This window comes from Coturnix japonica, chromosome 2 (assembly GCF_054131305.1).
Source record: "Coturnix japonica strain WE chromosome 2, WE-NBRP24, whole genome shotgun sequence".
NCBI lineage: Eukaryota > Metazoa > Chordata > Aves > Galliformes > Phasianidae > Coturnix > Coturnix japonica.
In genome coordinates, this window is record NC_140664.1 from 107,232,074 (window position 1) to 107,259,264 (window position 27,191).

Below are 27,191 nucleotides of genomic sequence, written 5' to 3' on the forward strand. Positions count from 1 at the left end.
TCAGGCTTACATTTTTGACAAATGTGCAGACAGGAATAGCATGAATAGGCATCTTAAATATTAACAACCTAAGCATCTGTTGTAAAACAAGTTTAATATATTTACTCTGTTTTTCTCACATTGTTAGAAAAGGTTACAATAAGTGTAAAATTTCAGCTGTAGTTAGCACAAGGAGTGCTTGGATCTTTCACTATCTCCTCAAGCATTCAACACAATCACCGGATAGAAATGTGGCAAATCAGACGCACCATTCAAAGCCAGCTTGAAACAGTAACCGTAGAGTGTAAAGATGTGAATATAGGGTGTTCTCTGTCGTTTATACCTGCAGCACAATCTGTAGAATTGTAAAGTGCTCTCGTATCCCTATATGCTCTGTAATACATTTGCACATCCACTCATTTTCTAATTCGTTCTCTATTTGAGATTGTTATTGGCATTGCCTCACTTTCCAAGTCAAAGCAATGGTTTGTGCAGCAATAACACAGAGCAGGTAGCAAAATGAGCAAGCAGAAATGTAACATGCTCACGCACAGGCATGAATCTAAACAAACAGCACGCACGCATCATGAGGCAGTGCAAGAAAAATTAAGATCACGGGCTGGTGTGCTATGTGTGCCCACTCCTGAATACAAACAGCTAGTGGAAAAGCTACAACCTACTCCCAGGAATTCCTTCATCCCTGGAATAACATTGTTCAGAGTAGAACAAGAGTACAGAATAGTGAAGTCTCCAAGCAGAGTGTAGAGTTATTTCAGGAATCAGTGCATTCCTTCCCTTTTTCCCACAAGTTCAAATATGTAATAAATAAGTCCTTTGTATGCAAAAGAGTTTACTGGAACAAAAACTATTTAAATGGAATGCATTTTGTGTGTACACTTTGAAAAACGAGCTGTTTCCTTTTTATATTCTTTGTTCCTAATGCTTTAAATAGGAAAGTGGCTGTCTCAGTTTCTCCTCTCCGGTTATTTCAGCAGCATACACCAACCCTAACCTGCTGCACACTCCCAGAAAGCGCTGTAAAGCAAAGCCAACCTGTAACTCACGAATGGGATGCGCTGCTCTGCCAGATAGAGGCTGTGCCACATGAGCCAAGAGCCGTGTGTGAGCGGAGCATCTCTCATTGCGCAGCGTAGGCCCCGCGGGGCAGCTGATGAGCATTTGCCCTCTGTGGCTGTGCTTCACAGCTGAAAGCGGCCCTGCCACTGCCCAGTAGCACTGCAGCCTCCGTCCTGTGGGACCACTGGCAAGTCCATCCCAGCCCTCAGCCCGAAAACCACACAACAGTGGGAAAGTCCTGAGCGAGCATTGACTCATCCTACGTATCAGGTTTGGGGGAGAGAGGGGTTCAGATGCGTGCGGTTGCTGTTTAGGAGATGTTGTGCTGAAGTCTGGTGTTCCTTGGGAGTGATGCCACATTTTATTGTCATCATTTTTTTTTAGTCATTTTTTAATCATTGTCAGATAAATCCAAAGTCTTTCGTAAGGTTTTAAGTGGTACTTTGGGGGGGAAAAAAATCAAGGAGATTATTTTATTAATAAAATGGATTATGTTATATAGAAAAAATATTAAGGATGTTTGTTAAAAGTAGATTTCTGAATTAAAAATGGAAGGAATGTGACTTCTGAAATGTTCATCGCATTTCTAGGAACTACGCTATTTTACTATAGGCACTACTGAAGCATTTTATTGCCTTCTCGTGCATAACTGCCATTGCTCTCTCTAGATATATTTAATATATATCCAATGAAGCCACAAACTTTCCTTCCACAACAGTTTAAACACATCTGGAACATTTTACTTTCTTATAATTTATGTTAATAGATGTGGAGTGTATATACAATCTTCTCAGAAATCATTGCTTTTTCCAAAGGGGAATTTTTTTACTTTCAGTCAGGGAATATATTTATAAGAACAAAATAACTCAAAGTATGGGCAATTCTATATATCATTTTATTTTCTGTTATATTAGGTTGATTATATAAAGCTTTCATTTAGAGCAATGGGATGATGAAATTACAGAGGAGTGATTGGCTTTTGTTTTTTCAAATGGTTCAAGTTGAGGGCTGCAAAAATGAATGTTTTTGGTTAAGTTCGCTGGGTATGTAATATTTTTCATAGAATTTTGACAAATTAATTTAATAGAAAAGCCACAAGCCTCTTAGCACGAAATGCTATATTTTCAGGTAAAATGGGAGTTCTGCTTTTGCCATTATAGGCATCAGGCTTCAGTAATCTGCTCCTCTTGTGGAATGAACACTTTCTACTTAAAGCTATCATGCACCTACTGTTTATTTACGCTGCATTAAACTGACAGCACAGCAATCAGAGGAAAAATATGACTTACTTTCCTGAAGTAAACACCGGTTTATAGGTTAGTGCATGTATTTATATTCCTGTCGCCACTAAATAATGGCTGTCTCCGTTTTAATATCTACCTGTGGTGCTATCCGTGGCAGCTGGCTCTTCCTTGTCTGAAACAGAGGAAAAAGAAAAGGAGGGCAGGGGAAGAAAAGAAAGTTTTCTAATCATTCCTTGGGGACTGTAGAAAACTGATTCAGTATTCCTTTCTGTGGCATTCAGAAGCCAGTTTTAAAGACACAGTATTCGGCTTTGCTGGGTGTATTTGAATTGCATCTCAAACAGTGAAAACAGAATTCCTTAACAGTATTTGTCTATCCAAGTCACTGAAATTGTATATTCAGGCAACGGCAGATTAAGGGCAGAAGCATTTTATTAATAACTGAAAGCACATATGTGTGTGTGATGAAAAATGTTCTGCAAATCTGTCACTATGCAATCAAGTGCATTTTTTAAACTTTGGTTGTCACAAAGTTGCTACTGATTCTAAAAAAAAAAAAAAAAGAAAAAAAAAGAAAAAAAAGAAAAAAAAAGAAAAAAAAAGAAAAAGAAAATCAGTTTGATGGATAAAAAGTAACTTATAGTTACTTTTATATAGTTATTACTTACTATATTGAAATACTGCAGTTTTATTAAGTCCATGTCAGTAAACTCCATTGGTATTGCTTCTCTTCTTGATCTAGAGACCTAAGTATCTGTCTCTTTAGCTGAAGTTAACTGCAGGGAGAGTAACTCAGTTTACAGAAAGCATCCCTAAATTTTCCATCAGAGTGTTCCATTAATAGACTCTATCCAAGATGTCCATTTTCTTTTTTTTCCCAAAGATTCTCCAAATTATTATATTTAACACTAAGTAAGCTTGTATGTCACTTCTCTTATGAGCGGTACTAGTATCACAAACTCAATAGCACCTGACCACAGTTTGTAAAGGATGTGCTGTAGTGATCCCCGCTGAAATGTAGGTGTTTTCTAACTCTTGCCATCCTGTGGCATCTCAGCTTACCACAGTTATCACCAGCACTTTGTTACTTGATATCTACTTGCTGCTTCACAAATGTTGACTTTCTAATGGCTCCTGCACTGCATGCTCTCAATAAGTATAAATTTAGAGATTCATTTCACAGAGATTTGCCAGTCTTGATGTTGCTCATGTGCTCTGATCTGGTTCTTGTGCTTTATGCCAGCTGTAATCTGTGTAATATAGTAGAAGTAGCATAGCAGTAATGGAGTACGGGTGTAGAGCAGAGTTACATACCTCAGGCACTGTCTGAGTTGTAAATACACTCTTTTAAACTTGTTGGGCCTGACTTTCCTCTCAAGCATACTGGGGGATATTTGCAGAGGTCTGTAGACCTCTGTTTTGACAGTTCTGATATGGGCTCAAATGTTAGGTGTTTGGATGGTTTGAGGGTCATACTAACAAATGATATAGCATCCATGTCAAGGTCCCCTTTCTGCTATTTATTTAGAATGCCAAAATACCACAGTTTCTTCTGTAATAAATTTTCCAGCAAGACTGTGGACATGAGTTTATGACAGGGTTGGCATAGGACATGTGAAGTACCCTCACAGGAGTGTGGGCCTACAGCTGGCACTGAGCTGTGGTAAAGCAGTGTTCGAAATGCTTTTTCTCATCTGTAGGTTTGCAAGTGTTTAGCTTCAGCTCTCTCCTGCTTTTCTGTTATGAACTGCAGGCTAGATGAACAGATGAATCTGCTCATCTGCAGGTAGACCTCAGTCACCTGAACTGCACCTGGGAGCAAAGCTTCAGGATGGGCCCCATCTATCAGCCGTGTTGGCCTTGCATAACTCCCAGCCACTATCTGCTCTATCTCTTTCCCTTGGCACATTATGACATGATATGACCTGAGGAGATGAGGGAGGTGCTTTAAACCTAGAGTGCACCTCATCTTCCCAGGATCCTGCTCTGACAGGATTTATTTGGCCAGCAGCAATCATTTGTGTGTCATTCCACTTGCTGTTCCATGTAAGAAGTGGTGGTGCATTGGGATTGTGTATACCCAGAGGACTGTCTCCTGACCTTTTCTGGTGCCCGGGGTCCTGGTTTCAGCTCTGATGCTGGCAAGATGTATGGTTTTAGGTAAAGCACAACCTGTAGCATGTTTAAAATCCTCAATGTCATGAGCCCATGGAGTGCCAAAGCACTAAACTTCATACAAAATAAGGGGAAGCTGCAGTACACAGTCTCTCTGAGACCTTAATATGTCTTTGGTTTATTTACCTATCCGTAAAATTAACAATACACATGTTTCATAAAGCACTAAAGGATTAATTAATTCTTTATATCTGTAAATCAGTCCCAGAATGGAAAACATGGTAAATGCACAAAGAATTGCTGCTCTGAACTCCAACCCGCATGCAAAGGTATTTCCTTTTCAGTAACTGCATTTAGAATATGTCTGTTTGTAACAGCCAAGTAATTAAAAACATTTGCAAAGAGCAGAATAAAAATTCTAAATATCATACATGGCCCGTATTCCCAATTTTAATGCATCAAATAAAAGGCAGAAAAGAAGGAGAGAAGAGAGTGAGAGAGTGTGTGCACACAAACTCGCGGGGAAACCAAAGGTAGATAAAAGAAATGAGGAGAAATTTTAGAGTGAGAATTAAAATGTTTATAATCAAAGATTAAATTAACATCTTTGTAGAGATCTGTATTAGAAAGACTCCAAATCATTAATGCTTTTCATCATAGGTGGGCTTCCTTGATAAACGTAAAGTTTCGAGAGCAATTAGTGGCATCTTAAAACTTTAAAAATGACAGTTCTAGCTCCTAAGGATTCAATGTAATATAATAATACTGTATGCTTTTTAGTCTTCTTTCTGCACTAGACATTTAATTACAGTCTTTGTAAGACATGTTATCTGTACAGTAACCAGTGCATAAAAAGAATGATATATACTTCTACATACAAGCTCTTGCTTGCCAGCTTTCTTTTTAAGATTACAGATTAAGATCTCCAACCCAGAATGTTCATGTCTTCAATCAAAACAATTTTAGACAACTTTCAAGAGGAATAGGACATGCATTGTAATAGTATTTTTTCTTTAGTTAGCTTTATTTTTACAGTAATACTTGAACTGTTGTTTAGCAAGGGTTTTTTTCTGTGCAAAAGCCCAAAGTCAGCATTTCTTTGCTTGTTCAAAGGATGGACTATAGAACAACAAATGAAAAAGCATGTTTAACTTGCTTATTGAGACGTAAGATTAAAAAAAGAAAAAGTAAGAGTAGTTTGGTAGGTTTTTCACATATACAGTTTAGAGTTCAGAGGAAGTTTTGAGTTTGCTTATCCCATATCAGTTGTTGAATATCATCTGAAATACGTTGCGAGTAAGGTAAATTTAAGAGATTTCTTACTTTGTCCACACATTGCTGTGGAATAGTGAATGTGTTTGTGAGGAAGACTGAATACATGAGAGTTGGCTATGTGATATATTTGCAGATTCTGGTAATTGTACAGCATGTAGAAGATGTTCCTCCACACATAGAGCTACCCCTGGTTCCCGTGTTCTGCAATGAAGTCTCTTGCAGGACAGGGCAGAATGGGATCTGCATCTAACCATTTCAGAGCAGAGCTTCCCCTAATTTCAGTACTTGTAAGAAAATCTCATCATAAAATCAATAAGCCAAAATCAATCTCTGTCCCATTGACTGCATAGTATTGACTTTTTTTTTCTTCTTCACATGACTTGCTGAATACCATAATCCTTTTGGCCATTTCATTATCTTTTTAGGATAAAGGATAGTATCATTTTATAATAACATTTTTTGTATTTGAAACTTGTGATTCCACTACTTTATTTGGATTGCATGTCCTATGAGAATCTGACTTCTACATTACCAATTGAAATAACTATTAGGATACCCACAGGTGCAGTTATTATTTTCTAAGGATTCCAGAAGAATTTCCTAGATACTATGCAGGAATACTGAACTAATGGAACTTTTCTATTTGTGTGGCATGAAGAAAAATATGCCTTTAGATGTGTTGTGCTGTCTGATAAATGGCATTTCCAAGCAGTATTTCATATAGGTTCTGTCTCTTTAAAAATGCAGTCTCCTCTATTTGCCCTATTAATTGTTGATATGTTGCCATCCACGAGACAAAAATTAGAGCTGTAATTAAATAATCATGTGATGCTCCTTAGTGCCAGTGAGAGCAAACTCATTTTTCCAGGCCCTGATGGTCACTGATTATTGTATTACTACTGGCTTGCTTTATTTTTTTTTAATGGCTCTGTATTGCTGGGTTACCTAACCACTGCCCTTCTTTGGAAAATTAAAGGAACTGAAGAACATTAAGATACTCAATTGGCCAGTAGTCTACAGGGACAAAAACTAGTCTTACCTCCTCTGCTTTTTGGTCACTCCGTTGGTTCTACTGGGAGCGCTACATCAGTGGTGTGGTTGTGTGCCATTTAATTTACACTGGTGTTTTGGCTGGGATGGATGCATATAGGGAATGCCAGGAGAATTACAAAAGGAGCAGGGTATTAAAATTCAGAAATGATTAAAATTGAAATAAAAGGATGCTGCTTCTTTGCCAGTACTCTGGCAGTCATAATGACACATAGAGATTAGTTTCCACCTTCATCTTTTCCTTCTTTCTCATTTCCTCTTGTTTATTGTTGACACATTTTCCTTATGTCTCTGCTTCTCAGTGTTTTTTTTTCACTGTTACATATTCCTACTTTTTCTCTTTCCTTCAGCATGGAGAAGCTTACTTAACCTTATTATAACAATAACAGAATAGGTTATTAATATTTAATATGCACATGATTAAAATTTCTCTCTTAAACATAGGTCAGCTCTATTATTAACTGACATGTTATTTTTCATTAAAAAAATTTTTATTCTGCCCTTACGGTTTTTCAAACACCCTTTACTTTGGTGGTGATTTAACACATAATGTTTAGAAAACTGTGTTAGGCTAGTGAAAAAAAAGAACTTACCAGTCATGGATAATCAATTATGCATGAATTCAGATATAACAGATGGAAACTGGTGAGTTAAAGTTTCTCTTTAGCTTCATGATTTTTTTGTTTTGTTTTTGTGACACCTGTCTCTTATGTATAGATAAACATCTAACATAGCATACTGCTTTTCATGCATCTTTGTGTTTTTTGTTTCTGGGTTTTGCATTTCTTTTTTATTGTTGTTGCTTCTTTTTGTTCCTGCCAACGTGGCATAAACTCATTTTCCCTTGTTTCTAACTTAATATTTTTAATTTGTTTGTCTGCTAGCAGTTCTATACCACCTTTCTTTTGTAGGGGTAAATTATCTTGTGATGAAGTTAGCGTTTAAACTTCTCATAGTCTACACAGTGTCATTTAACCTTAAAATTGTGTCAGGAAGATATGTTAAATTGCATGAGTTCACTTTTGCCTTCAGCTGCCCATGGCCTATAGTGTTACGACATGAAAGCAACAGGGTAGACTATGGTTGTGCATATGTATTCATATATGCATATGCACACATTCTTGTGATTGTGATACTTATATAGGCGTTCCCTTCGAAGGCATTAATTAAATTTCTTTCAATCCTTTGACAATGAAACAGATTGCTTTACTGCTTTTTATTAAAAACTTCAGTACAGACTGGGCATGCCATTTGTTTTGGTCATGGAGAGATTTTCACAGAACTAAATCAAGCAAAAGACAATAACCTTGTGCTACATCCCCACAGCAACAACCAACTGATATTAAGTTAAATATTTATTTTCTCTCTCTCTCTTTTTTTTTTCTTTTTTTCTTTTTTTTCTTTTAACAGAAAATACTAAAAGAGCTCAATGCACACACACAGATGTGAGATGGCAGTTTTTTATGTAGTTGACTCTTGTAGCTATTTTGGGGAATTCTTTTATTTAAAGGTGTTCTGTGTTTCAGAAATGCTTGGGTAAGTCAATTTGAACTTTTCTGTGACTGTAAAAATTTGGAGCATTCCTTCATGTGTGTACAATCACATTTGAAGCTGCACATTTTTAGATATGGTGCAGAGATGTTTTATACCTTTATAACAGTGAAAGAAATCTCAGTTGAGAGAATGCACCCTGTATTTTTCATGAGCAGAATATAGGAAAACTTCTCATGAGCATGTTATCTCCGTTTTTGGAGGATAAGTGATAGTATGGGAATGAGATTGTAATATAACCTTCCAGAAACAAGTTATACAGAGAAGAGATCCCTAGAAATGAGAATGGACAATGTGAAAATAATTGACTTCATTGAGGTTGGAGCTCTGCTAAAAACCTTCATGTCCATGCCTCAGTTTCTCCACTCATTTGTTACTTGGATATTCTTACATCAGTATAAAATGCAAACATTTTTCATTTAGAGATCTTTTTTTTTTTTTTTCCTTTACACTGAGCCATTTATTTCAAGTGCTTCTATGAGCATAAATAAACCATCGTGAATACTATCCTCATTTTCCCCTAAAAATGCCACATTCCTTTGTGTTCCGAAATGCTCTTGTGAACTGTGGCCCATTTCCATTGTAGACTCTAGGAAGGAAATTTTGGAATGTAATTGGTTTAGAAAATAAATACATTAAATATTGGAGAATGATTTTATTATAGTTTCACTTTTTTTTTTTTTTTTTTTTTTCCCCCTCTGAAATCATTTAAAATCAGTGCAAGTATTTTGAATAAGGTACTTGGAGTAACATTTTAAAGTGACTTGTTTTTGCCTTATGTTGTTTGCATTTAAACTAAGCATACTCTGACACATGTATAGGTGACCTTTATCTTAGTGACACTGCATATGCTAAACATTTTTTATTTTAGCGCCTAGATATTAACAGATACCTTGTTCCTTAAAAGAGCTGTGAACATTTAACAGCTAATTGTTCCTGAAAAGAACTGTGAAAAACTCATTCATGTCGTATTTCTTATTGCGGAATCTTCTGAGTTTGAAATTGGAGCAAATCCTAGAAGAAAAAGTGAATTCGGCCAAAACCACCAACTTTCAATTTGTTTTACACCAAAACCACACATTTTGCATGTATTTTATGTACAGTGAATATTGACTCCTGTCAAGTTCGGCCGTAATTAGATGCAGTTTTACTTAAGAGGTTTTGAACCTTAAAGAAAGTCTAGAAGAACCTGGGCAGAGTTCTGAGTTAACAATGAAACTGGAAACAGGACATTTCATGTGGTTTTGGGTTTCATAATGAAAGTTTGACATAGTTCAAATCATCAATCAGTTCTAACCATTTCCTTACACTTAAACTCTTCCATATTTTTTCAGTTTTTATTCATGCTATCAGGTCAAAGAAAAAGATGATTGTTTGTCCTGTTGATGAGATGTTCTAATATAACAGATCGATGCTGTTGGAGCACACAGTGAAAACACCGGAACCCTAGCTGACAATGTTAGTCCTCCTGCAGTGCTAACCGCAATGGTTCAGATTGTTTTCTGCTATACTGTGCACTTTTGATTGGGCTGTGTGAAATCCTTACTCAAAAGTGTCGCAGCAAACTTCTGTCTTCTTTAAAAGCTCTTTCTTTTTCTTTTCTTTTTTTTTTTTTTTAAAAGAAATGTAGTGGTTGGTGGTGATGGAAAAGGAGTCAGGAAAGGGAAGAGAAGCTGTGTCAGTCAATCAACAAACTGCAAAACACTTTGGAGATAACCTGATGTAGCCTTGCTCTTAATGAGCAAAACCAACAGAAACACCACTGGTTTATATATCTGGGGGGGCATAGTTTACATATTTTTAAATTAAGAGAACTCCTGTTCAGATATATCCCTAACTGCTTATCAACCAACTCTTCTACAAGGCAACAATTACATGCTAGTCTCTTACCTAGGAGTTGTTTAGCACTGTGATGATCATGGCTTTAACAGAAACCATTCCCTTTTCATCTCCCCATGTCTCATATTAAATATCTTCTCATAATAGGCATGAAAATTATACCTCTAGGGGAGAAATTTGGGAAATTAGTGACCTGCAGAACACACATTTATGACATAGGTAACTTCTCTGATCCTAAGATGCTGGCTTTCCTCCTTCCTTCCAGCTGCTTAATTGCATTAAAACAATTATATAAATCTTTTTTTTTTTTTTTTTTTTTTGTTGTTGTTGTTGTTGTTGTTGTTGTTGGTTGGTTGGGTAGTTTTTGTTGTTGTTGTTGTTTCTATGTGGAAGTAGTTTGCTGTAGTTGCCACATGGAAATTACAAGCATGACTCATCAAAGATCTACTCTACTGTTATGGATGGTAGAGGATATGGTCTAGAAAATGCTTTAAAAAATAATAAATGAAGCTTGTAATTTGAGGTACTTTGGAAATCCACACTTATAAAAATATTGTCTTAAATACCATGCTGTTTGTGGAAGCTGCAATGCTGATATGCTTGGGGAGTGAACTCTTCTTACCCACAGAGCAGGTAGAGATTGGGCAACTGCAGAGTAAGAGTTATGTGATTAAGTCATTAATATTCATCACTGTAATTTTTTATGGGAATGTGGACAACTGCCTACTGCAGTTTCAACCATCTAGACTCCTCGTGGCAGCCAGGGGTAGAAGAATTTCTATTCTCATTAGCAATCATGTTCACCCTTCAATTCCTCCCCATGCCAACAGTTTTGTTGGCTTCTCCTTCATAATTTTCTTCCAATAATTTGACTTGTGCAGCAGCATTGGGCAAAACAAAATGACTGTTGGGGCCTCATCGGTATAAATGTATGCATTTACTTTGGTTGTATCTTAGTCAACATAGATACAGAGCTATGAAAGGTGCTTATGCAAAATGGTGCAGTAGTTTGACTAAAAGCAATTTCTTTTATCCTAAGCTGCATCTTGCATATTCCTGTTCAATCCTACTTTTAAAACAAAATTCCATTATTGAAATACACTGCAGAAAATGTTTGCAGGAGTAAACGAGCCTCACCACATAGGCAATCAATAGGGAGATGTCTGTTTGTATATGATTTTACATATCTGCAAGCTGGCGGAGACATCCAACTACAAAATACTGTACCATGGGATACTGTTTTGATATCTGATACTTTCCAAGGGATTTGGGGTCCGTAAACTAATGAATGCACTACATGTAGCCATATATGTAGATTTTTCACCTCTGGCGAATATGGTAAGGATAATTTACTTCACTTAATAAGCAATTAAGTGCAGTTCAATACAGCTGACTACTGTAAGTTAAATATCCATTTTACATAACTGTTTCAGGACACTGTATGTGAGAGAGCACAAACGAGCAGAAATTGCTCATGCAAAATGTGAGAGGGGACAACAGCTTGTGTGTGATGCCTCTCAGTGCTATGAATTTCATTTCATAGCACTTTTGCTTTTTGATAGGCATACTCTCCAGGCTGGGGCAGGTTGCAGTGAAAAAAAAATCTAGATTGGTGTGTAACTTGGGAGCTCAGCGTGGGGAATGCAGCTGAGTGCTGTGATTCCCATCGGGGTGAACTGAGACCTTGGCTGGGGTGAAAGTTGCAACTGATGCAGTCAGGTTGGCTGGAGAGTTTCAGTGGTGTCAGGGGAAAGACAGGGGAAGTCAGTCTGAGGAGACTGAAAAGCAACTTCCATCAGAGGTGCAACACTTGGTAGGGTTTCAGGACTCAGTCCACACCACAGCACCACCATTCTGATGCTTGCATGAGAAAGCAAGGATGCACCAGAACCCTTAATACCTCTGTCTACCCCATGTAACAATAAAGTGCAGACCACTAGGGTGCAAACTACCACATCCTTCAGAAAACCAGGGACTGTTATTTTCCTTGCTTTGCTGCCCAGAAGTCACTGCTACCCACAGATGTCACCTCTCAGTGGGGAAAATACTGTTCAAATCCTCAGCAAAGTGAATTTCTTGATGGTTCTGCTGGTACAGCACTTATCTGCAACACCTCCAGCATGGGCTGGAGCTGATGAATTACCCAAATGGCCGCAGAGTTGTCAGAAATACGTACATGCAAAACCCAATCAGCCTGATCTCCCCAAAGAAATCTGATAAAAGAGAATACACAGCCATACTGGTTTTGCTCTGCTGCCAGGTCCTTTCTGTTCTCCTTGCCCAAGAGCCAAGCCTCAAGATATGGCCCCCTATTTCCTTATTTATTTTAAACAAGAAAAGATTGGAATAGAGACCTTAGAAGGCACTGAGGTACCTAAGCCACAGCACAGAACTTGTTTTGTTTTGCAGCCACTGAGACTGCTGCTCGAGAGTTAATTCACTGTGGGGTTGAAGAAACACAGTCCAACTTTTTAACTATTTGTCTTATTTCAGCATAACCCAGTATGAGACACATTTACGTATCAGACATACAGCGCAGCAACTTTATTAAGGATTAATAAGCTTTATTAAGCATATCTTTGTCCGCTGTTTGTTGACAGGAAGATATGAAAAATGTGATGCTACCCTTGCTGCATGTTTAAATGATTGCCTGCATACGTATCCATGACAATATCTATTCATCTTCTCTTCTTTATATATGTTTTTATTATAAATATCTTTATTCTAGTGGAACATTTTAATATCAAAGTTGACACAGTGAAGTGTAAATTGAAATAGGTCAAATGAAAATCAGATATCTTTATCTTGACTTTATTCCAAGTTGGGTATTGATAAGAGAGATCTGATTGCTGCCCATACATTAGGATGCAGCAGCCCTCAGTTACCCATGCCTGCTGGTCAAAGCCTGCATTCCACGCTCCGCCTGCCAAGTCTGTGGCAAATAACTTTCCCAGACATAGGTGATATGCAAAAATTAAATTAATCCGTGTTGCAGGGAGTTTACAGGGCTTAGCACATATATGCAGTTTCAAGAAGAGAGCGATTTTCTGTAATCATTTATCTCAAGCATAGGAAGCATATGCATGATTATATAATTAACAGAATATTTGTTTGTCAGTGTTTGGTTAGTGTGCATAATAATATCATTATTAGGCCTTCTGTGCTCCTGTATTATCAGATTGTTATCTCCCTGCTCCTTTAATTCACTGTCTCTGCTTTGTTTAATTCTGAACATTTTAAGGGCTTTTTGACCGTGAAGGGACTGGTTTGTGACACCAAAGCAGAAGTTACTTTAGAGCAGATTCTAATCTTTTTGTTTTCTTGGCTGTTGTTATTGCCGTATCCGGTAATCACTTCTGTAGGGTGGTGCTCAAGTCCCTAATCTTGCTCCGAATCGTTATTTTTTAATTTCTGCTCTATTCTAACCAGCTCTGCATCTCTCAATTACCCTCACTGCCCCTTCTGTCCATCGCACTGCAAGCAGCAGTCACCCAGCCCAAAGCCCCTCTGCTTTCACTTTTTTCTTCCGTGGTTGGTTCTGCTGCTGCTGCAGATGAATGTACCAGGCTTTCCTGGAACAGATCAAAACTGATACAATGCTGATACTTTCCATTGTGCTCATGAAGTTTTAATTCTTCAAGTTAACACTATCCTTCCTCCAAGGGCTCAGATACATTGTTAAATAATTAGTTTTTTTTTCTTTCTTTTTTTTTTTTTCTTCATTATTTTATTTATTTATTTATTACATTCGATATACCATTCTGGAAGAAGATAGGTTTCTAAATAAACAACCGCGAGGCATTTACCCCTTGATCGTGTATCACGGAAGGTGTCGTCGACATTTTCCCTTGTTTTTCTTTGTGAAACATGTTTCTTGTTGGTGTTTCTTTTTTTTTCCCACCCCTTTCAGCACTCTCGGTATCAGTCTTAGTAACCTTTTTCAGGACTTGCAACATCTGTACAACTTTTCATGTTTCCTATGAGTTCCACCTCCACTTCTCTGCCTTGACTAACAGTGTTATGTAACACTGTACTCATTTTCGAGCATTTCATTTCTTTGCTTCTGAGATTATAATCTATTTTGTGCCTTGCTAGGTATGATAAATATTTCATGTATTTCACCGTATTACCATTTTCTTTTTCTCTCCGTGCCGTCTGTGCTTATTTCAGTAAACGTCAGCTTCTTTCTTTACACCAGCCCTGATATATTCCCCTTGTTTTACAGAAATATACATAGTGATAATTTAGCTCTTCCTACATGTATTGATTTGCCTGTTCTTTGTGCAGAGGCCATGCCATGCTAATCAGCCTCCCCGCTCCCCTGCCTTTACTCCTTCAAGCTTATGTGTGCAGTTCACGAATCCTCTAAGTTGCTACCCTAACTATTCTGGCTGTGTGTCTGCTTGTGTAGTACAGTTCATCCCTTCCTTGCTTGATGATGCAACTCTTCTTTTCAGACACAGCCTAGGCAAACAGAGTGCAGTTTATCAATAAAGAACTTTAATTTCCCCCTTATCTCGCGGCTTGTACAAACTTGTTGCATTCAAGTTTGTCTAGTTGGGTTACTTTTTCCCGAGTGCATTGTGGGAAGCCCTACGTCTGGCTGGCAGCTATTGATTTTGTCCCCGCGTTACCATCTTCCAGGCTTCTCCCCTCTCTGCGCACCCGGCGGAGCCAGTCCCGTCCCGCGCTGCGGAGGCGGAGCCTCAGGGCCCGGCGGGGCGCTGCGGGGTGACCCCTCCGGGCACGGGGGGGTGGGGGTTCCGCCGTGCTTTGGCAGGCGTGCCCGCCGCTGTTCCTTCAGCTCTGTCGGTATAAAGCTGAGAGGGGGGAGAGCAAACTTCCTGCCCCGCTCGCTCCCCCTCCCGCAGCTCCGCACTGCCGCCGTGCACCTGCCCACCGCACAGCTCCACGAGGCGGGGCGGGGGCCGCGCCGAGCACGCAGGCAGGATATTGTTCAACCTTCACCCCCGCCCCTCCTCCTCTTCCTCCTCTCTTCCCCCTCCCCGACGTTCTTCTTCCCCCCCCCCACCCCCTCCCGCCGCCGCAGGCCCCCATCTGCCGCCTGCGGGCGTTGCGCGGTGCTGCGCGCTGGGCATTGTGGCTGCGCGGCGCAGTCAGGGCCGCCTCACCCTCACCCAGCTGCCTGCAAATTCGTGCGCGCCCGGAAGCCGCACGCCCTCTTCCGTCGCCCCCCCCCCGTCGCTTACCTACCGGCGGCCCCCCCGGCCCGGCCCGGCCCGGCCCGCTCTGCTCCGCTCCCCGCTGCGGCCCCTCCGCTCTGCCCCCCCCGCCACAACCCTCGGCTTCCCAGCTCCCTTCCCCCACGCCTTCACCGCCGCCTCCTCCTCCTCCTCCTGCTGCTCCTCTGCCACTTTCTCTCTCTCCCTCCCAGGACGCGTCGGATGATCCGGGGCCGCCGGGGAAGGGCTCCGGGCAGCAGCAAGGAGGCTGCGTCCTCCTCCTCCTCCCGTTTTGGGGGCTGTGGAAAAAAAAAAAAAAAAAAAGCAAAAAAAAAAAAAAAAAAAAAGCCGGTGGTGGCCTCGGTGTTATTTTGTATTAAAATGAGGAGGAGGAAGAAGAAGCAGCGGCAGCGGCGGCAGCGAGCGGTAGCGGAGAGGAGGAGAGGCTGTGAGCAGGGGACGGCGGCGGCAGCAGCAGCAGGAGGAGGAGTAGTGATGAGTCAACTAATAATTTAATGGGGACAGAAACAGGGAGAGGGGGGGGAGCGGAGCTAGCAGCTCCGGCCGGGGACACACACACACACACACACACACACACACACACAGATATCCGTGTAACATCCAGCAACAACACCGAACCGGCCTAAATCACCACCGTGCCCAGGCAGCCAGGGGAAGGGAGCACTAAAAAAAACAGACAGGGAGGGAGACAAAAAACAAAGCCTGCCATTATTATTCTTTTTCCATTATTATTGTGGTTGGGTTGATTTTTTTTGTGTGTGTGTGGTTGTTTTTGTTGTTGTTGTTGTTGTTTTCTTTTTTTTTTTTCTTTTTGTTTTTTTTTGCTGGTTTGGATTTTGTTGTTGTTGGTTTTTTGCAACCTTTCTATTTGATATTTTTCTTACCCCCCATCTCGCTAATAACTCTTATCGGGAGTTCCCAGATTTCTATTTTTATTTTATTATCATTCTTTTGCTTTGCAGACAGGGAGCCCGATTTATTTATTTATTTAAGCACTGATCTTTTTGTGATTTTTTTATATTATTATTATTATTATTATCGTTATTATTATTATTTCCCTTCCCCCCCCATTCTCGTTTCTCCCGGCTTTGGACTCGCAGGGAGTGCAACCTCGTCACTTTTTGTAGTGGTGCTGCTGGGTGCTTCCTTCCTCCCTCCGCGCTTTCTCTCCCTCCTCTCTCTGCGCTCCCCCCGCTCCCACAGCAGCCCCCGGTAAATGAGAGGAGACAGGTCCTCCTCTCTGCATTTTCTTTTTTTTCCTTTCCTCCCGGGACCGCAAAGGCGAGATTAAAAGTGGCGTTTTAGTGCCTTTTTTTTCTGCGATTTTCTCGACACTTTTTTTCTTCTTCTTTTCTTCCTTTCATTTTTTTTCTTTTTCTTTTTCTTTTTTTTTTCTTTTTAATCTCCAGTAGCGATCTGCGAGGCTGAGGTTTCCGCAGAAAGTTTGGGGGCTGTTACGGTGTGTATTTCTGCGGAGGGGGAGGGGAGCGGGCTCCTTCTGTGTGTGCTGCTCCTCTGGGTGCCTATTGGAGAATAATAGTGTAAGTGACAACCTAGAAGTAGACTTTCTGCTCTTCACACTGGATAGAAAAGCTGCCTTTTTCTTTTTTTTTTCTTTTTTTTCTTGGCTTTGATTTTTTTTTTTTTTCCTAATACCCCCCTCTCTCACTTGCATTGATTTTATTTTTGAAAGGACAGCCAGACTTAAGTCACCTCCCACCTCCATTTAAACCTGCTACTTTATTCTTATTTTTATGATTATCCTGAATTTTGAGCACTTGTCTGATCAATTGCTCTTCAGCTCCTTCCTTCGCCGCTCTCTCAAAAGATATTTAATATAGACTTTTATTTTTTTATTTTTATTATTATTTTTTTGTCCATTGCCATTTTTGCTCATGGCTACTCTGTTTCTCGCTACCTATTTTTGCCCCTCCCCGCCAAAAGGAAAATAGCAACAAGAAAACAAGAGAAAAACAACAACAAAAAAGAATATTAGGGGAAGTAGTCTCAGGTCTGCTGCCCCCCGCGCCCCCCAGAAAGGGGGGGACCTAGGAAAACATCACTCTCGAACTTCTTCCTCCTCAAGAGCTCGGGCTGCAAAGGAAACCTCCTTTGTTTTTGTTATTTATATGCTGTCAAGTTTTGAAGTGGTGAGTTTCGGGTCGGTTTTGCTAATTTCACTCCGAAAACTGCAGTGTTTCTGTTTCTAGATAAGTACTTTGCTTCTTTGTCTCTTTAAAAGGTCACAGCGAAAGCTTGGCCTGGATCGCGAGAGCCATATGGAACGGATAAGTGCGGAGCTTCTCTCAAATGTGATTATGGGGTTTTATGGGGGAGGGAGGGAAGAGGAGGGGAAACGAATGGGGAGGGGGCTGGTTCGGGAGGAGAGAAAGAACCGGGAGAATAGCGTCGCGACAAAAGGGGACCCCGGCCGGCTCCCATTCAGAAATTGCGCGGTGCGCCTGGGCGCTGGGAAACCGTGCCTCGAAATTGTGCTCGGCCCCGAACGCCCGTGCTGAGAACTTGTAGTTGGGAGAGATGCCTGAATGCGAGAGCCGGGGACAGTCGGCCTGGCAGCGGAGCGGAGAATAGTTGCTCCCTGCAGCCCTCTCCCTGGGCAGGCCCCGCTGGTTGGTGCTCATCACTATTCCACGCTGAGGTTTCAGTGAACTTTAGCCTTGGGCATGGAGTTTAAATGAGTAAATTAGGTGTTTTATGTGCATGTAATTTTGCTTTGTAACATAAAGCTTTTTACAAGATGACTAAGCGGGGAAAGGATGCCGATGGGTGGGTATTCCGAGGCCGAGCGAAATGACCCATTTGGTGGTTGGGTTGCAGTCGGGGCAGTAACTGAGCAGCGATCCATCACTTTTATGCACTGTACATGATGGAGTGCGATTCTGACTCATGATGACTAGATACTTTTTGTAGCAAAGAGCCTCAGTGCATTACAGTACTTCAGAAGTTGCCAAAAGTGAGGAGGATTTTCTTGTTTGAGGCTTTTTTGCTGTTGTTTATCCCCCCCTCCCCTTTTATTTTAATTTTATTTTATTTTTTTAAATTTTCAATCCTCTAATTCTTGAGAGGGACCAGAAAAGCAGCTCTGTAGCATATCAGCATCGTCAGAAACATCAAAAGATGTTAAGGGTTTGAGACTGTAATTTTCTCCTTGGGCTGCAGTTAACACAGTAAAAAAGGAATACTCTTCCCAAAGTGGCTAAAATAGGCACGTTTCCCGTTAATGAGACATGCGACCTAAAGCAGATGGGATTGCGATGAATGGGAATCCTTAGTGTGTCACCTTAGACCGCAAGGAAAAATAATGATTTTTCTAAACTTTGACTGTTCTCTTGCATTCTTTAGGTTGCTTGTAAACGTTCAGATTAATATATTACCTCCTTCCTCACTCTATCGGGAAAAGCAGTGCAGTGTTCACACAAGAAAAAACAGCTTATGGAATTGTCATTGCTGTATATACCAATGACATAGAGTAATATATATGAAAAAAATCCCGAGATGTTTAGGCTTTAATAGCTTTGCAATTGAATGTGCAGAAAACGTGCTGAATTACTAGGCAACTGAAAGAAAGTAGCAATTATCAGATTCACACCAGTCTTTCTAAACAGAACTTCCCCTGTATTAGTAGCTGCGCTCAGTAATGTAAATACTAGTTGATAAATTAATGTCTAGTCACCTGTCCTTAGTGATTATCTTATATGCATGGTGCAATTGTCAGCGCAGTCACTTCTTTCTCTGTTAGAGAAAGGCAGGCTAAAATCCCTGACAATCATAACAGTATTGATGAATGAAATCATAACCTGAAAGATGTCTCGCTTGTCAGCAATTGATGGCCCCTGTACTTGGTAAAATAGATTCTGATGAGTGGCAAAAATCCTTGAAACTTACTCCGTTATGTTCTAGGTGAGGGGGATTTTTAGTGACTTAACTGGAATTGTTAGTCACGGACTGTGATTGCGAAAGTTTGTGAAAAGGGAAATACAGGCAAGCTAACATACACATTTCAATAACAAATTACGAAATTACTTCCGAATTTGGGTTTCATATAGCTGTGTGAGTAGGTAACTCCACATCATCGTGATATTCTTTGTATTTAAGGCTTTCAAAAGTCCTGTTGAAATTGTGATATGTATATATATATCACAATGTATATATATCATATGTATATATTCTTTTCAGCGCTGTGTTTTGTAAGATGCTGCCTTTTTTTCCCGCTTAGATTTAAAATATAAACTAAAAATAAGAGACTGTTCTATCTAACAATTAAAGCCTAATGCCTTAAGAATTCTTCGTATGCTTATCTTAAACTTTGCAGAAGTTGTTGAACTTTCCCTAAAAATCAATCAGGCAACTCAAAGCAACCGCCTCTCAACGCTCTTTTCCAAAGTTAAATGTTAAATTCTCTTCTAATTTTTATTTTTAAAGTGTGGGAGGGAAGTTGTAAATGGACAATGTTCTACTTCAGTAACAAATCTGTTGCTTCCTCAGGTAAAGTTTGAACGATCTCCCTGTTGTTGTGCATCCATTTTTTTTTTTTTTTATCAAGTAGTTTGACAATAGTTTCATTGGAATCTGTTTCTTTCTCTGTCTCTCCCCTTCGTTTTTCGTAACACAACAAAACCAGCCAGGATTGATAACAAACCTTCCTGTGCGATTTGTAACAATAGCTGTGTTGGAGCACGTATCTTGACAAACGTCATCATTTCTATGAGTCTTAGTCTCTGTCAGATTTATAAGAATATCTGTGAAGGTTTTAATAAAAGGGTACTGTAGTTGGCTTGTAAAAAGTAATTCCATCAGATTATGCTGTAATCTCTCTGTAAACTGGGGCACGGGGTCATTTTTTTTGGAGAAGTTTTTGTGTTGTTTGTTTTTTGTTTTTTAAGGCATCTTCTACCTTGTTTAAAATAGTTATTTGTTCTTCCTTATGTGCTTATGATGCATATAGATCACTGTACATGTGCAGGCTGTGTACGTATACATATGCGCACACGTGTACAACATATATTTTTTTTGAATCATGGCAGGTGATCTTTAGAGGCGGGACTGAGTATGGATCATTTGAACGAGGCAACTCAGGGGAAAGAACATTCAGAAATGTCTAACAATGTAAGCGATCCGAAGGGTCCACCAGCCAAAATTGCGCGCTTGGAACAGAATGGGAGCCCATTAGGAAGAGGAAGACTTGGAAGTACAGGAACTAAAATGCAAGGAGTGCCTTTAAAACACTCTGGACACCTGATGAAAACTAATATTAGAAAAGGTAACACTTTTTTTAATTCTGCATTTGAGAAATATGAATTATAATATTTGTGAGGGGAAGCATACTTTTGTGGATTCTACTTCATTTATATTTCAGGATTAAATCTCCATTTGAAAATACTATATATTCCCAACTCTGATATAAATCACATTTGGGAAATGTAAGCTTCATGCTTGGGTGGAGCGTCTTGCTTTACAGGGTGGAGTCTGATTTTTGCTAAGGTAAAGGCTAGCTGTCCTGATTAAAGCAAATTCCCACATTGAAATAGAAGTAATATAATGCATTAATTCTTTGAGTAAGTGTTGGGCTCAGAAACGCGTAAATCTGTAAGAATAAAGACTGAACCCTCAAAACAAATTCTCACCTTTCCTCTGAACGATGGTTTAATCTTGGGAGGACAGCAGTATTTCCATAACATCTGCAAGTTGTTTTTTTTTTTTTTTTTTTTTTTTTTTTAAAGAGAGTGTGGAAATCTTGAGGTATCACATTGGAAAAGTCATTTATGATGTCAGTCTTCGCAGTTTATTTTCTTAAGTACAATTCATTATTGAACAATGAACAACTTGGGTGTCATATTTTTCAGTGGCTGGTTTGCAGTAATTAGACATTTACACAAGGAAAAGGCATGTTTAGAATCACTGGTGTTTGTATATGGATGGCTTTTTGTTTGCCTTAAAAATACTTTCAATGGACAAAAATCTATAAAATTTGAATACTGAAATATGTAAACCTCCTGCTTTTTCTTTTTACCACATTCTGTAGGCTTGCTAATTTAAATAAAACCATGCTGTATGTAATTTTGCAGGTGTGTTAAAGCAGCCTTTACTTCTGTGTAGTCGGTACATGTTTATAATCCAGATTTTTCTTGTGTTTGCTAAGCTAAGTGCAAAATGCAACCAAGACTCTAAAATGCACAAAGTTAGAAGGCAGAGGAATTTCATTGTGTCTGACGCATAACATTTATCGTACAATCATTTATTTTTTCCTTGGTTTGGCGAAAACAAAGAATATATTGATCCTGAGATGAACAGACACAGCAGTCCGTATTGTTAGATCTTTATCTATTAAAAATGGCAAAACAGCACTTCAGCAAATTCTTTGGCCTCTGCTCATGATTACCCTATTTATTGATTGTTTGCCAAGAATGTACGCATCTTAAGAAAGCCAGGGTAGGAGCATTAAAAATATAATTTATTACGGCTTTTCAAGCAGAGTGCATTAATATTGTACAGTGAAGCAGTGGGGCTATATAAAAAGGACTTTCTGACGCCTGCAAACATATAAGTTCCATAAATTCCTAAATAGGAGATTTCAGCTGTCTCTGGTATTATGTGATATTTGCACAGCAAACTTTAATGCCAGGACAGTTTTAGACAAGGATTCTACAGACTTCACTGCTCCTTATGGTAGACGTGCTGTTTACACAGACTCATAAACCTTCAGCAAAAGCTCTAACACTGCCTTCAGGTTTAAATCATGCTGTATTTTTAGCAGCGAGCACTGACCAGTGCTCTCCCCTTTAATACTAGAAGGTTATGAAGTTGCTGCAATTGGAGGTCTTGCCAAGTACTAGCAGGAGAGATCAGCCAGCTAAGGTTGTGCTCTCCTGTACAACATTTTTCACATTAACAGAAGGACACGAGTGACAGTTTGCTAAAAGATTTAGTAGCTTGGTTTGTAGTCAGATGATACCTGTGTCGTGCTACCAGGATCCAGCTCTGATAAGCTACACCGGACATAGGAATTTGGCCAGGAGCTTCTCCTGTGCTGTTTAGAGTACATTTTTTTTTTTGGAATGCTTTAAGTCTTAGGAGCACATACATGTCAAAAAGTGTGCTGACACACAGAACAGTACCTGTGCATTGCTAGCTTTATCTGATCATAACCTGATTTGTAGCAACTGATAAGGAAAAGGACAAATCTGTCTCAGCTGTTTTTGAGTGTGTATGCCCTGTTTTTTAAAATGAAGGTTTTGTTTACTTTTGATCTTCAGGTATTAGCAGTGAAACTACTTAAGAATTTTGAGCCCTTTCTTTCAGTCAGATGTTAGTGGGTGAAACATCAATTGTGAGAGTGTGAAGGGGAGGGGGAAACAAGACCTTTTTGCAGATGAAGTGCGTGTGTATGTTTTGGAAAGCTCTCTACAGCTTAATTAAAAGCAATGAAGAAATCGCCAGTTTGCATGTACTGCTTTTGCTTTGGTCTTTTTTTCCCTTCCTGACCAGTCTCAATGAGATTTTAAAAAAAATAAAATTAAGGAAAAACAAACAATCAAACAAACAACAACAAAAAAAGACAAAAAGACAAATAACAAAAAACAAAAAAAACAAAACATGAAACCCCCCCACCAAATAGCCCTCCTTCCTGCACTGCCTAAATATTGGCAAGCCTTTAGTCCTGTCTTTCATGCTGAGCCTATTGGGCAAATTGGAGTGAGTTTGTGAGATTTTTCCTGCAAGCCTGAAGGGGTTTGTTTGCCAGAGATTGACTCTCTGGTGAACAGATGTAGTTTAAATATACAAGCTTAAAACATATCTTTTTTTACTGTGATTTCTTGCTGAATGTTCGAGCACAAATCAACAGACGTGATCTTAAAGCATTTCTGTTGTCAACAGTAAATCTCCTTTCTCAGCTGCAGGATGCCTTGTGCACCAGAGCAGGCTAGGAGGCTCTGTCAGTCTAGAGGGCAGTGGTTATAGAGGCATTAACATTGTAGGACTAATTGGAGTTCCTGGGTGCCCTGTTAAAATAACCCTTGTCATCATTTATGCTAAAGATGATACCCCTCTGGCAGGCTGCCATAAGGCGGTTCGGTACATCTGCTTTTAACCCTTTGGTTTTCTGTCTCAGGGAGATTCTATCCTGGGACAGGGCTGAACCTGAGGCTGTGGGATAACGTGCCCTTTATAGGCTGGAGGAAGGGAAAGGTGGTTTTTTCCAAGTCTGGAAATCTGGCTGCTGGGAGGGATGTTGTCTTCCCTAAAACAGCCTGGGTTGTTGGTTAGTAATTCTGCCTGCTATCAAGAAGGAATTTAAAAAACAATAAATAAAAAGGAAGGGAAAGAAGTTGTATTCTTAATATTCAGCTCAGAGGCAGAGGGAAGGGTCTGTCATGAGATGCTACGAAACTGGAAATTAGTAATTGGTTTCAGGCATACCGAAATAGCAGTGAATAGCAGGAATGTTGAATGCGCATATGAGGCAACGGTGGGGAAAAAAGCCTGAACTGCAGGTATGCTCCTTAAAACGGCATTGGAATCATGATTTGTTTCTTAAAGATGCAAGTGAAAGTAGTGCTGAAGTGCACTTAATGAATGAGGCATGAATTAGCGTTAACTTTTGCCTTGTTTCCTTGGGTGCCCTTTTCAGAGTGAATGTATAACATGCGAGGTGATTTGTTCTCGATGTTGAAGGTAATGAAATATTTTTGGCAGAACTGAGAAAGTTTTAGTGTTAACGAACAAAATTATGTGGCTGGTACTAAAATGGCTCACACTGAAGACATCTGCAGTGTGTATTTAGGTTCTCGTGCTGCCTGCTACTCACAACAAATCAGGCAGGACAGAGAGAATCAACTTCTCTTCAGTTAACCTTGTGATTCTTATAGCAGGTAATTTCTTCATCTGTATCCCACTGAGGAAGAAAAATTTGCATTTCTGCTTTTCATAGAGAGTGATGTTTTGCAGAACTTTATCTTTTTGAAGGAGGGCGAGGGGAAAGGACGCCGGGATTATGTTTATCAAATATTTGTGATGATTCCTGATGCCTCATCTGCCTGTTCATACAGGTTTTATTTACATAATGCTTTGTAGACCCACAGACTCTACTATTACTTCAGTTTAATATGTGAAATTTATTATTATTATTATATATATTTTTACAGGAAGTATGCTTCCAGTTTTCTGTGTAGTGGAACATTATGAAAATACTATCGAGTACGATTCTAAGGAGGAGCATGCAGAATTTGTGCTGGTGAGGAAGGACATGCTTTTCAACCAACTGATCGAAATGGCATTGCTATCCCTTGGATATTCTCACAGCTCTGCTGCCCAAGCTAAAGGTAAATAAGGTGATGAAACTGTACAATGAATTGTGTTAGTTTGTGGGGCTGTGGGGGAGGGGCAGGATTTCTTTCAAGAATGCAATGCAAGTCTCACTTGTTAAACTTCTAGCAGATTTTATCTTCATCTTTTTGTTTCTTTCCTTAATGCATTTTTGTTTAGTTAATGTATAGTTCATTTGTGTGGAATGTTGAGGTAGGGTCTTTTTGCTTTCTTTCTTTTTTCTTTTTTCTTTTTCTTTCTTTATTTTTTTTTTTTAAGAAAAAAAGACTTCAACTGAATCATTAGTATGCTTATTGACCTTAATAATCTGCTCCACTGAGGATCCACAAGGAAGTGTAAAGCATATTTGAGCAGATGGACTGTTGAGAGTCAACTTGCATTTATGACTGAATATCCAGCTCTGTATCTTTTATTTTGTTCATTGTCATTTTATAGACTGCAAAGTACTATTATTATTTTTAACTCAGTCTTTGCATTGCAAAATCCTTTATAATTTATTAAGAATGGCAGCTATTATATCATGTCCTATTGGATTTGTGGGTACTTGAGAAAATATGCTTCTGTACATATTAAAAGGTTCTCTACTGTAATGCAGTTCTATAATTTCATAATATAGATACAGAACATCCTTGCTGATGTTGGGGGAGGGGGAGAGGAATTTGGGGGAGCTGCTTTTCTGATAGTTTATTGTGCCAGATGTCCAAGGCTAGAAACAAAAGTGATGATTTTGTTAGAATTAGGTATTTCTTTTTGCTCCTAGGAATAAACAGGTAAATAACTTTTTTTTTTTTTTTAATTATTTATTATTTTTTCCTTTTTACTTTCCTTCTTGCCCTCCCTCCCCTTACAAAAAATAATGTATATATTTATATACACACAGGGCTTATCCAGGTTGGAAAGTGGAATCCAGTTCCACTCTCTTATGTGACAGATGCCCCTGATGCTACAGTAGCAGACATGTTGCAAGATGTGTATCATGTGGTCACACTGAAAATCCAGCTACACAGGTAAGTTGAGTACCAGTTCTGGGAAGTGAACTGTTATTTGTCTGCTCTTCAGGTTAATATTGCTTGTATTTAATTCCCGCTGTGCCATGTGCTCTAAGTACAGAGGCTTATCTAAATTCCCTTTTAGTTACCCTAATTCTTCTTTAACTTACAGCATACTATTGCAGAAAACTTTTATAGCTCTGATACATAGATTTTCTTTGGATATCTCATTAAAACTATATTGCATTTTAGTCAATTAAATGATGCATTACAAGAAGGCATTTTACATAAAGTTTACTTAAGAGAAAAATATTTTTGCATATCATGAACAGTACCATCTGTGTGCATTTTGTAAAAGAATGACTTGCTTGCACTTATTGTTGCTTTCTAGGTTCTTAAATTTTGTGGCAACAAAAAAGGAAAAAATGGTTAATATATTAATGCTTTTCATGATCAGTCGTGAGAAAGCATTACACCTTAAATTGTTTTACCAAGCGCATCAGAGCAGGAAGGTAGAAGTAACATGAAAAAATAGTCGCCACATGCAGCTGATGTATAATTCATGCATCAATACAGCAGATGTGTTGTATAAAGTAATTAACTAATCGGAACAATCAGGAGACCGAGAGCAATCTCCAGATGCATCTGCTTGATGCGCAAAATGAAATCTGTCTGTCTTAAAGGAATGTTCTGCAGCAGGATGCAATCTTGTAATAATCCCTTTTCTAATCTGTGTTTCAAATAGTTGCCCTAAACTAGAAGACTTGCCTCCTGAACAATGGTCTCACACGACAGTAAGAAATGCTCTGAAGGACTTACTGAAGGATATGAACCAGAGTTCATTGGCCAAGGAATGTCCCCTTTCACAGGTACTTAGCATAACGTGTAATAAATAATAAAGCACTATCGGCAACACTGATGTGAGATTTGAGATTTCTACAGACTGCAGCAAGTAGTATCTGTGGAGCAAATCTGCCAAAAATGCAAATTCATTTGACCACTTCATGATCTTTATAAATATGCTTGATTCATTTTGAACGTAGTCTTACAACGTTTCCCATGGGGAGTTAAGAAAGGCTGTTTACACCACACCAAAATTGTCTCACGGCAAACTGGATTTTAACTGGTTTTTGTCTTCAGTCTTTGAACTGCTTTGATGTAACTACTTTTTTCAAGCACATGTGTTCAAGATGTTAAAAGACTCTCTACTTACTGCTGTCAAAAGTACTACTGAATCTGAATGCTTGTTAGATAACCTGCAGTAGTTTTAAATGCTAATTCATAAAATGAGACAGTTGTTGGCATGCTGTATAAGAGGGGAATGAAAAATAAAGCTCTTTGGATGATATGTTGTTGTTGCAAACAACCAAAGGAAAATCAGCCATTTATTAGTTCTAATCAAAATAGATCTAAACAAAAAATGAAATCTCTATTTATGCGTTGTTAAATGTTGAACCAATGCTTCCTTGAAGCCTTAGTCATATTATTGTTTCTTTGTTGTTGTTTTGTCAAATTACTATGAG

The 27,191-nt window shown here is 39.1% G+C and overlaps 1 protein-coding gene across 11 annotated transcripts in view; it reads left to right on the forward strand.

Annotated features, from left to right (window-relative positions):
- The window catches only part of SATB1 (SATB homeobox 1), a 92,619-nt gene that overhangs the window by 2,114 nt on the left and 63,314 nt on the right, over nucleotides 1-27,191 (forward strand). For 4 of the 11 annotated variants that reach the window (XM_015853822.3, XM_085538424.1, XM_015853820.3 and 1 more), the window contains exons 2-5: nucleotides 20,380-20,615; nucleotides 24,499-24,675; nucleotides 25,560-25,686; nucleotides 26,414-26,537. In XM_015853822.3, the coding sequence (XP_015709308.1) occupies nucleotides 20,405-20,615; nucleotides 24,499-24,675; nucleotides 25,560-25,686; nucleotides 26,414-26,537 (639 nt within the window). In that variant the 5' untranslated portion in view covers nucleotides 20,380-20,404. Of the gene's footprint in view, nucleotides 1-1,078; nucleotides 1,327-16,968; nucleotides 17,485-17,576; nucleotides 17,647-17,707; nucleotides 17,965-20,379; nucleotides 20,616-24,498; nucleotides 24,676-25,559; nucleotides 25,687-26,413; nucleotides 26,538-27,191 lie in introns of those variants that run through there. The other 7 variants (XM_015853819.3, XM_085538421.1, XM_015853818.3 and 4 more) reach the window with 5 other exon arrangements.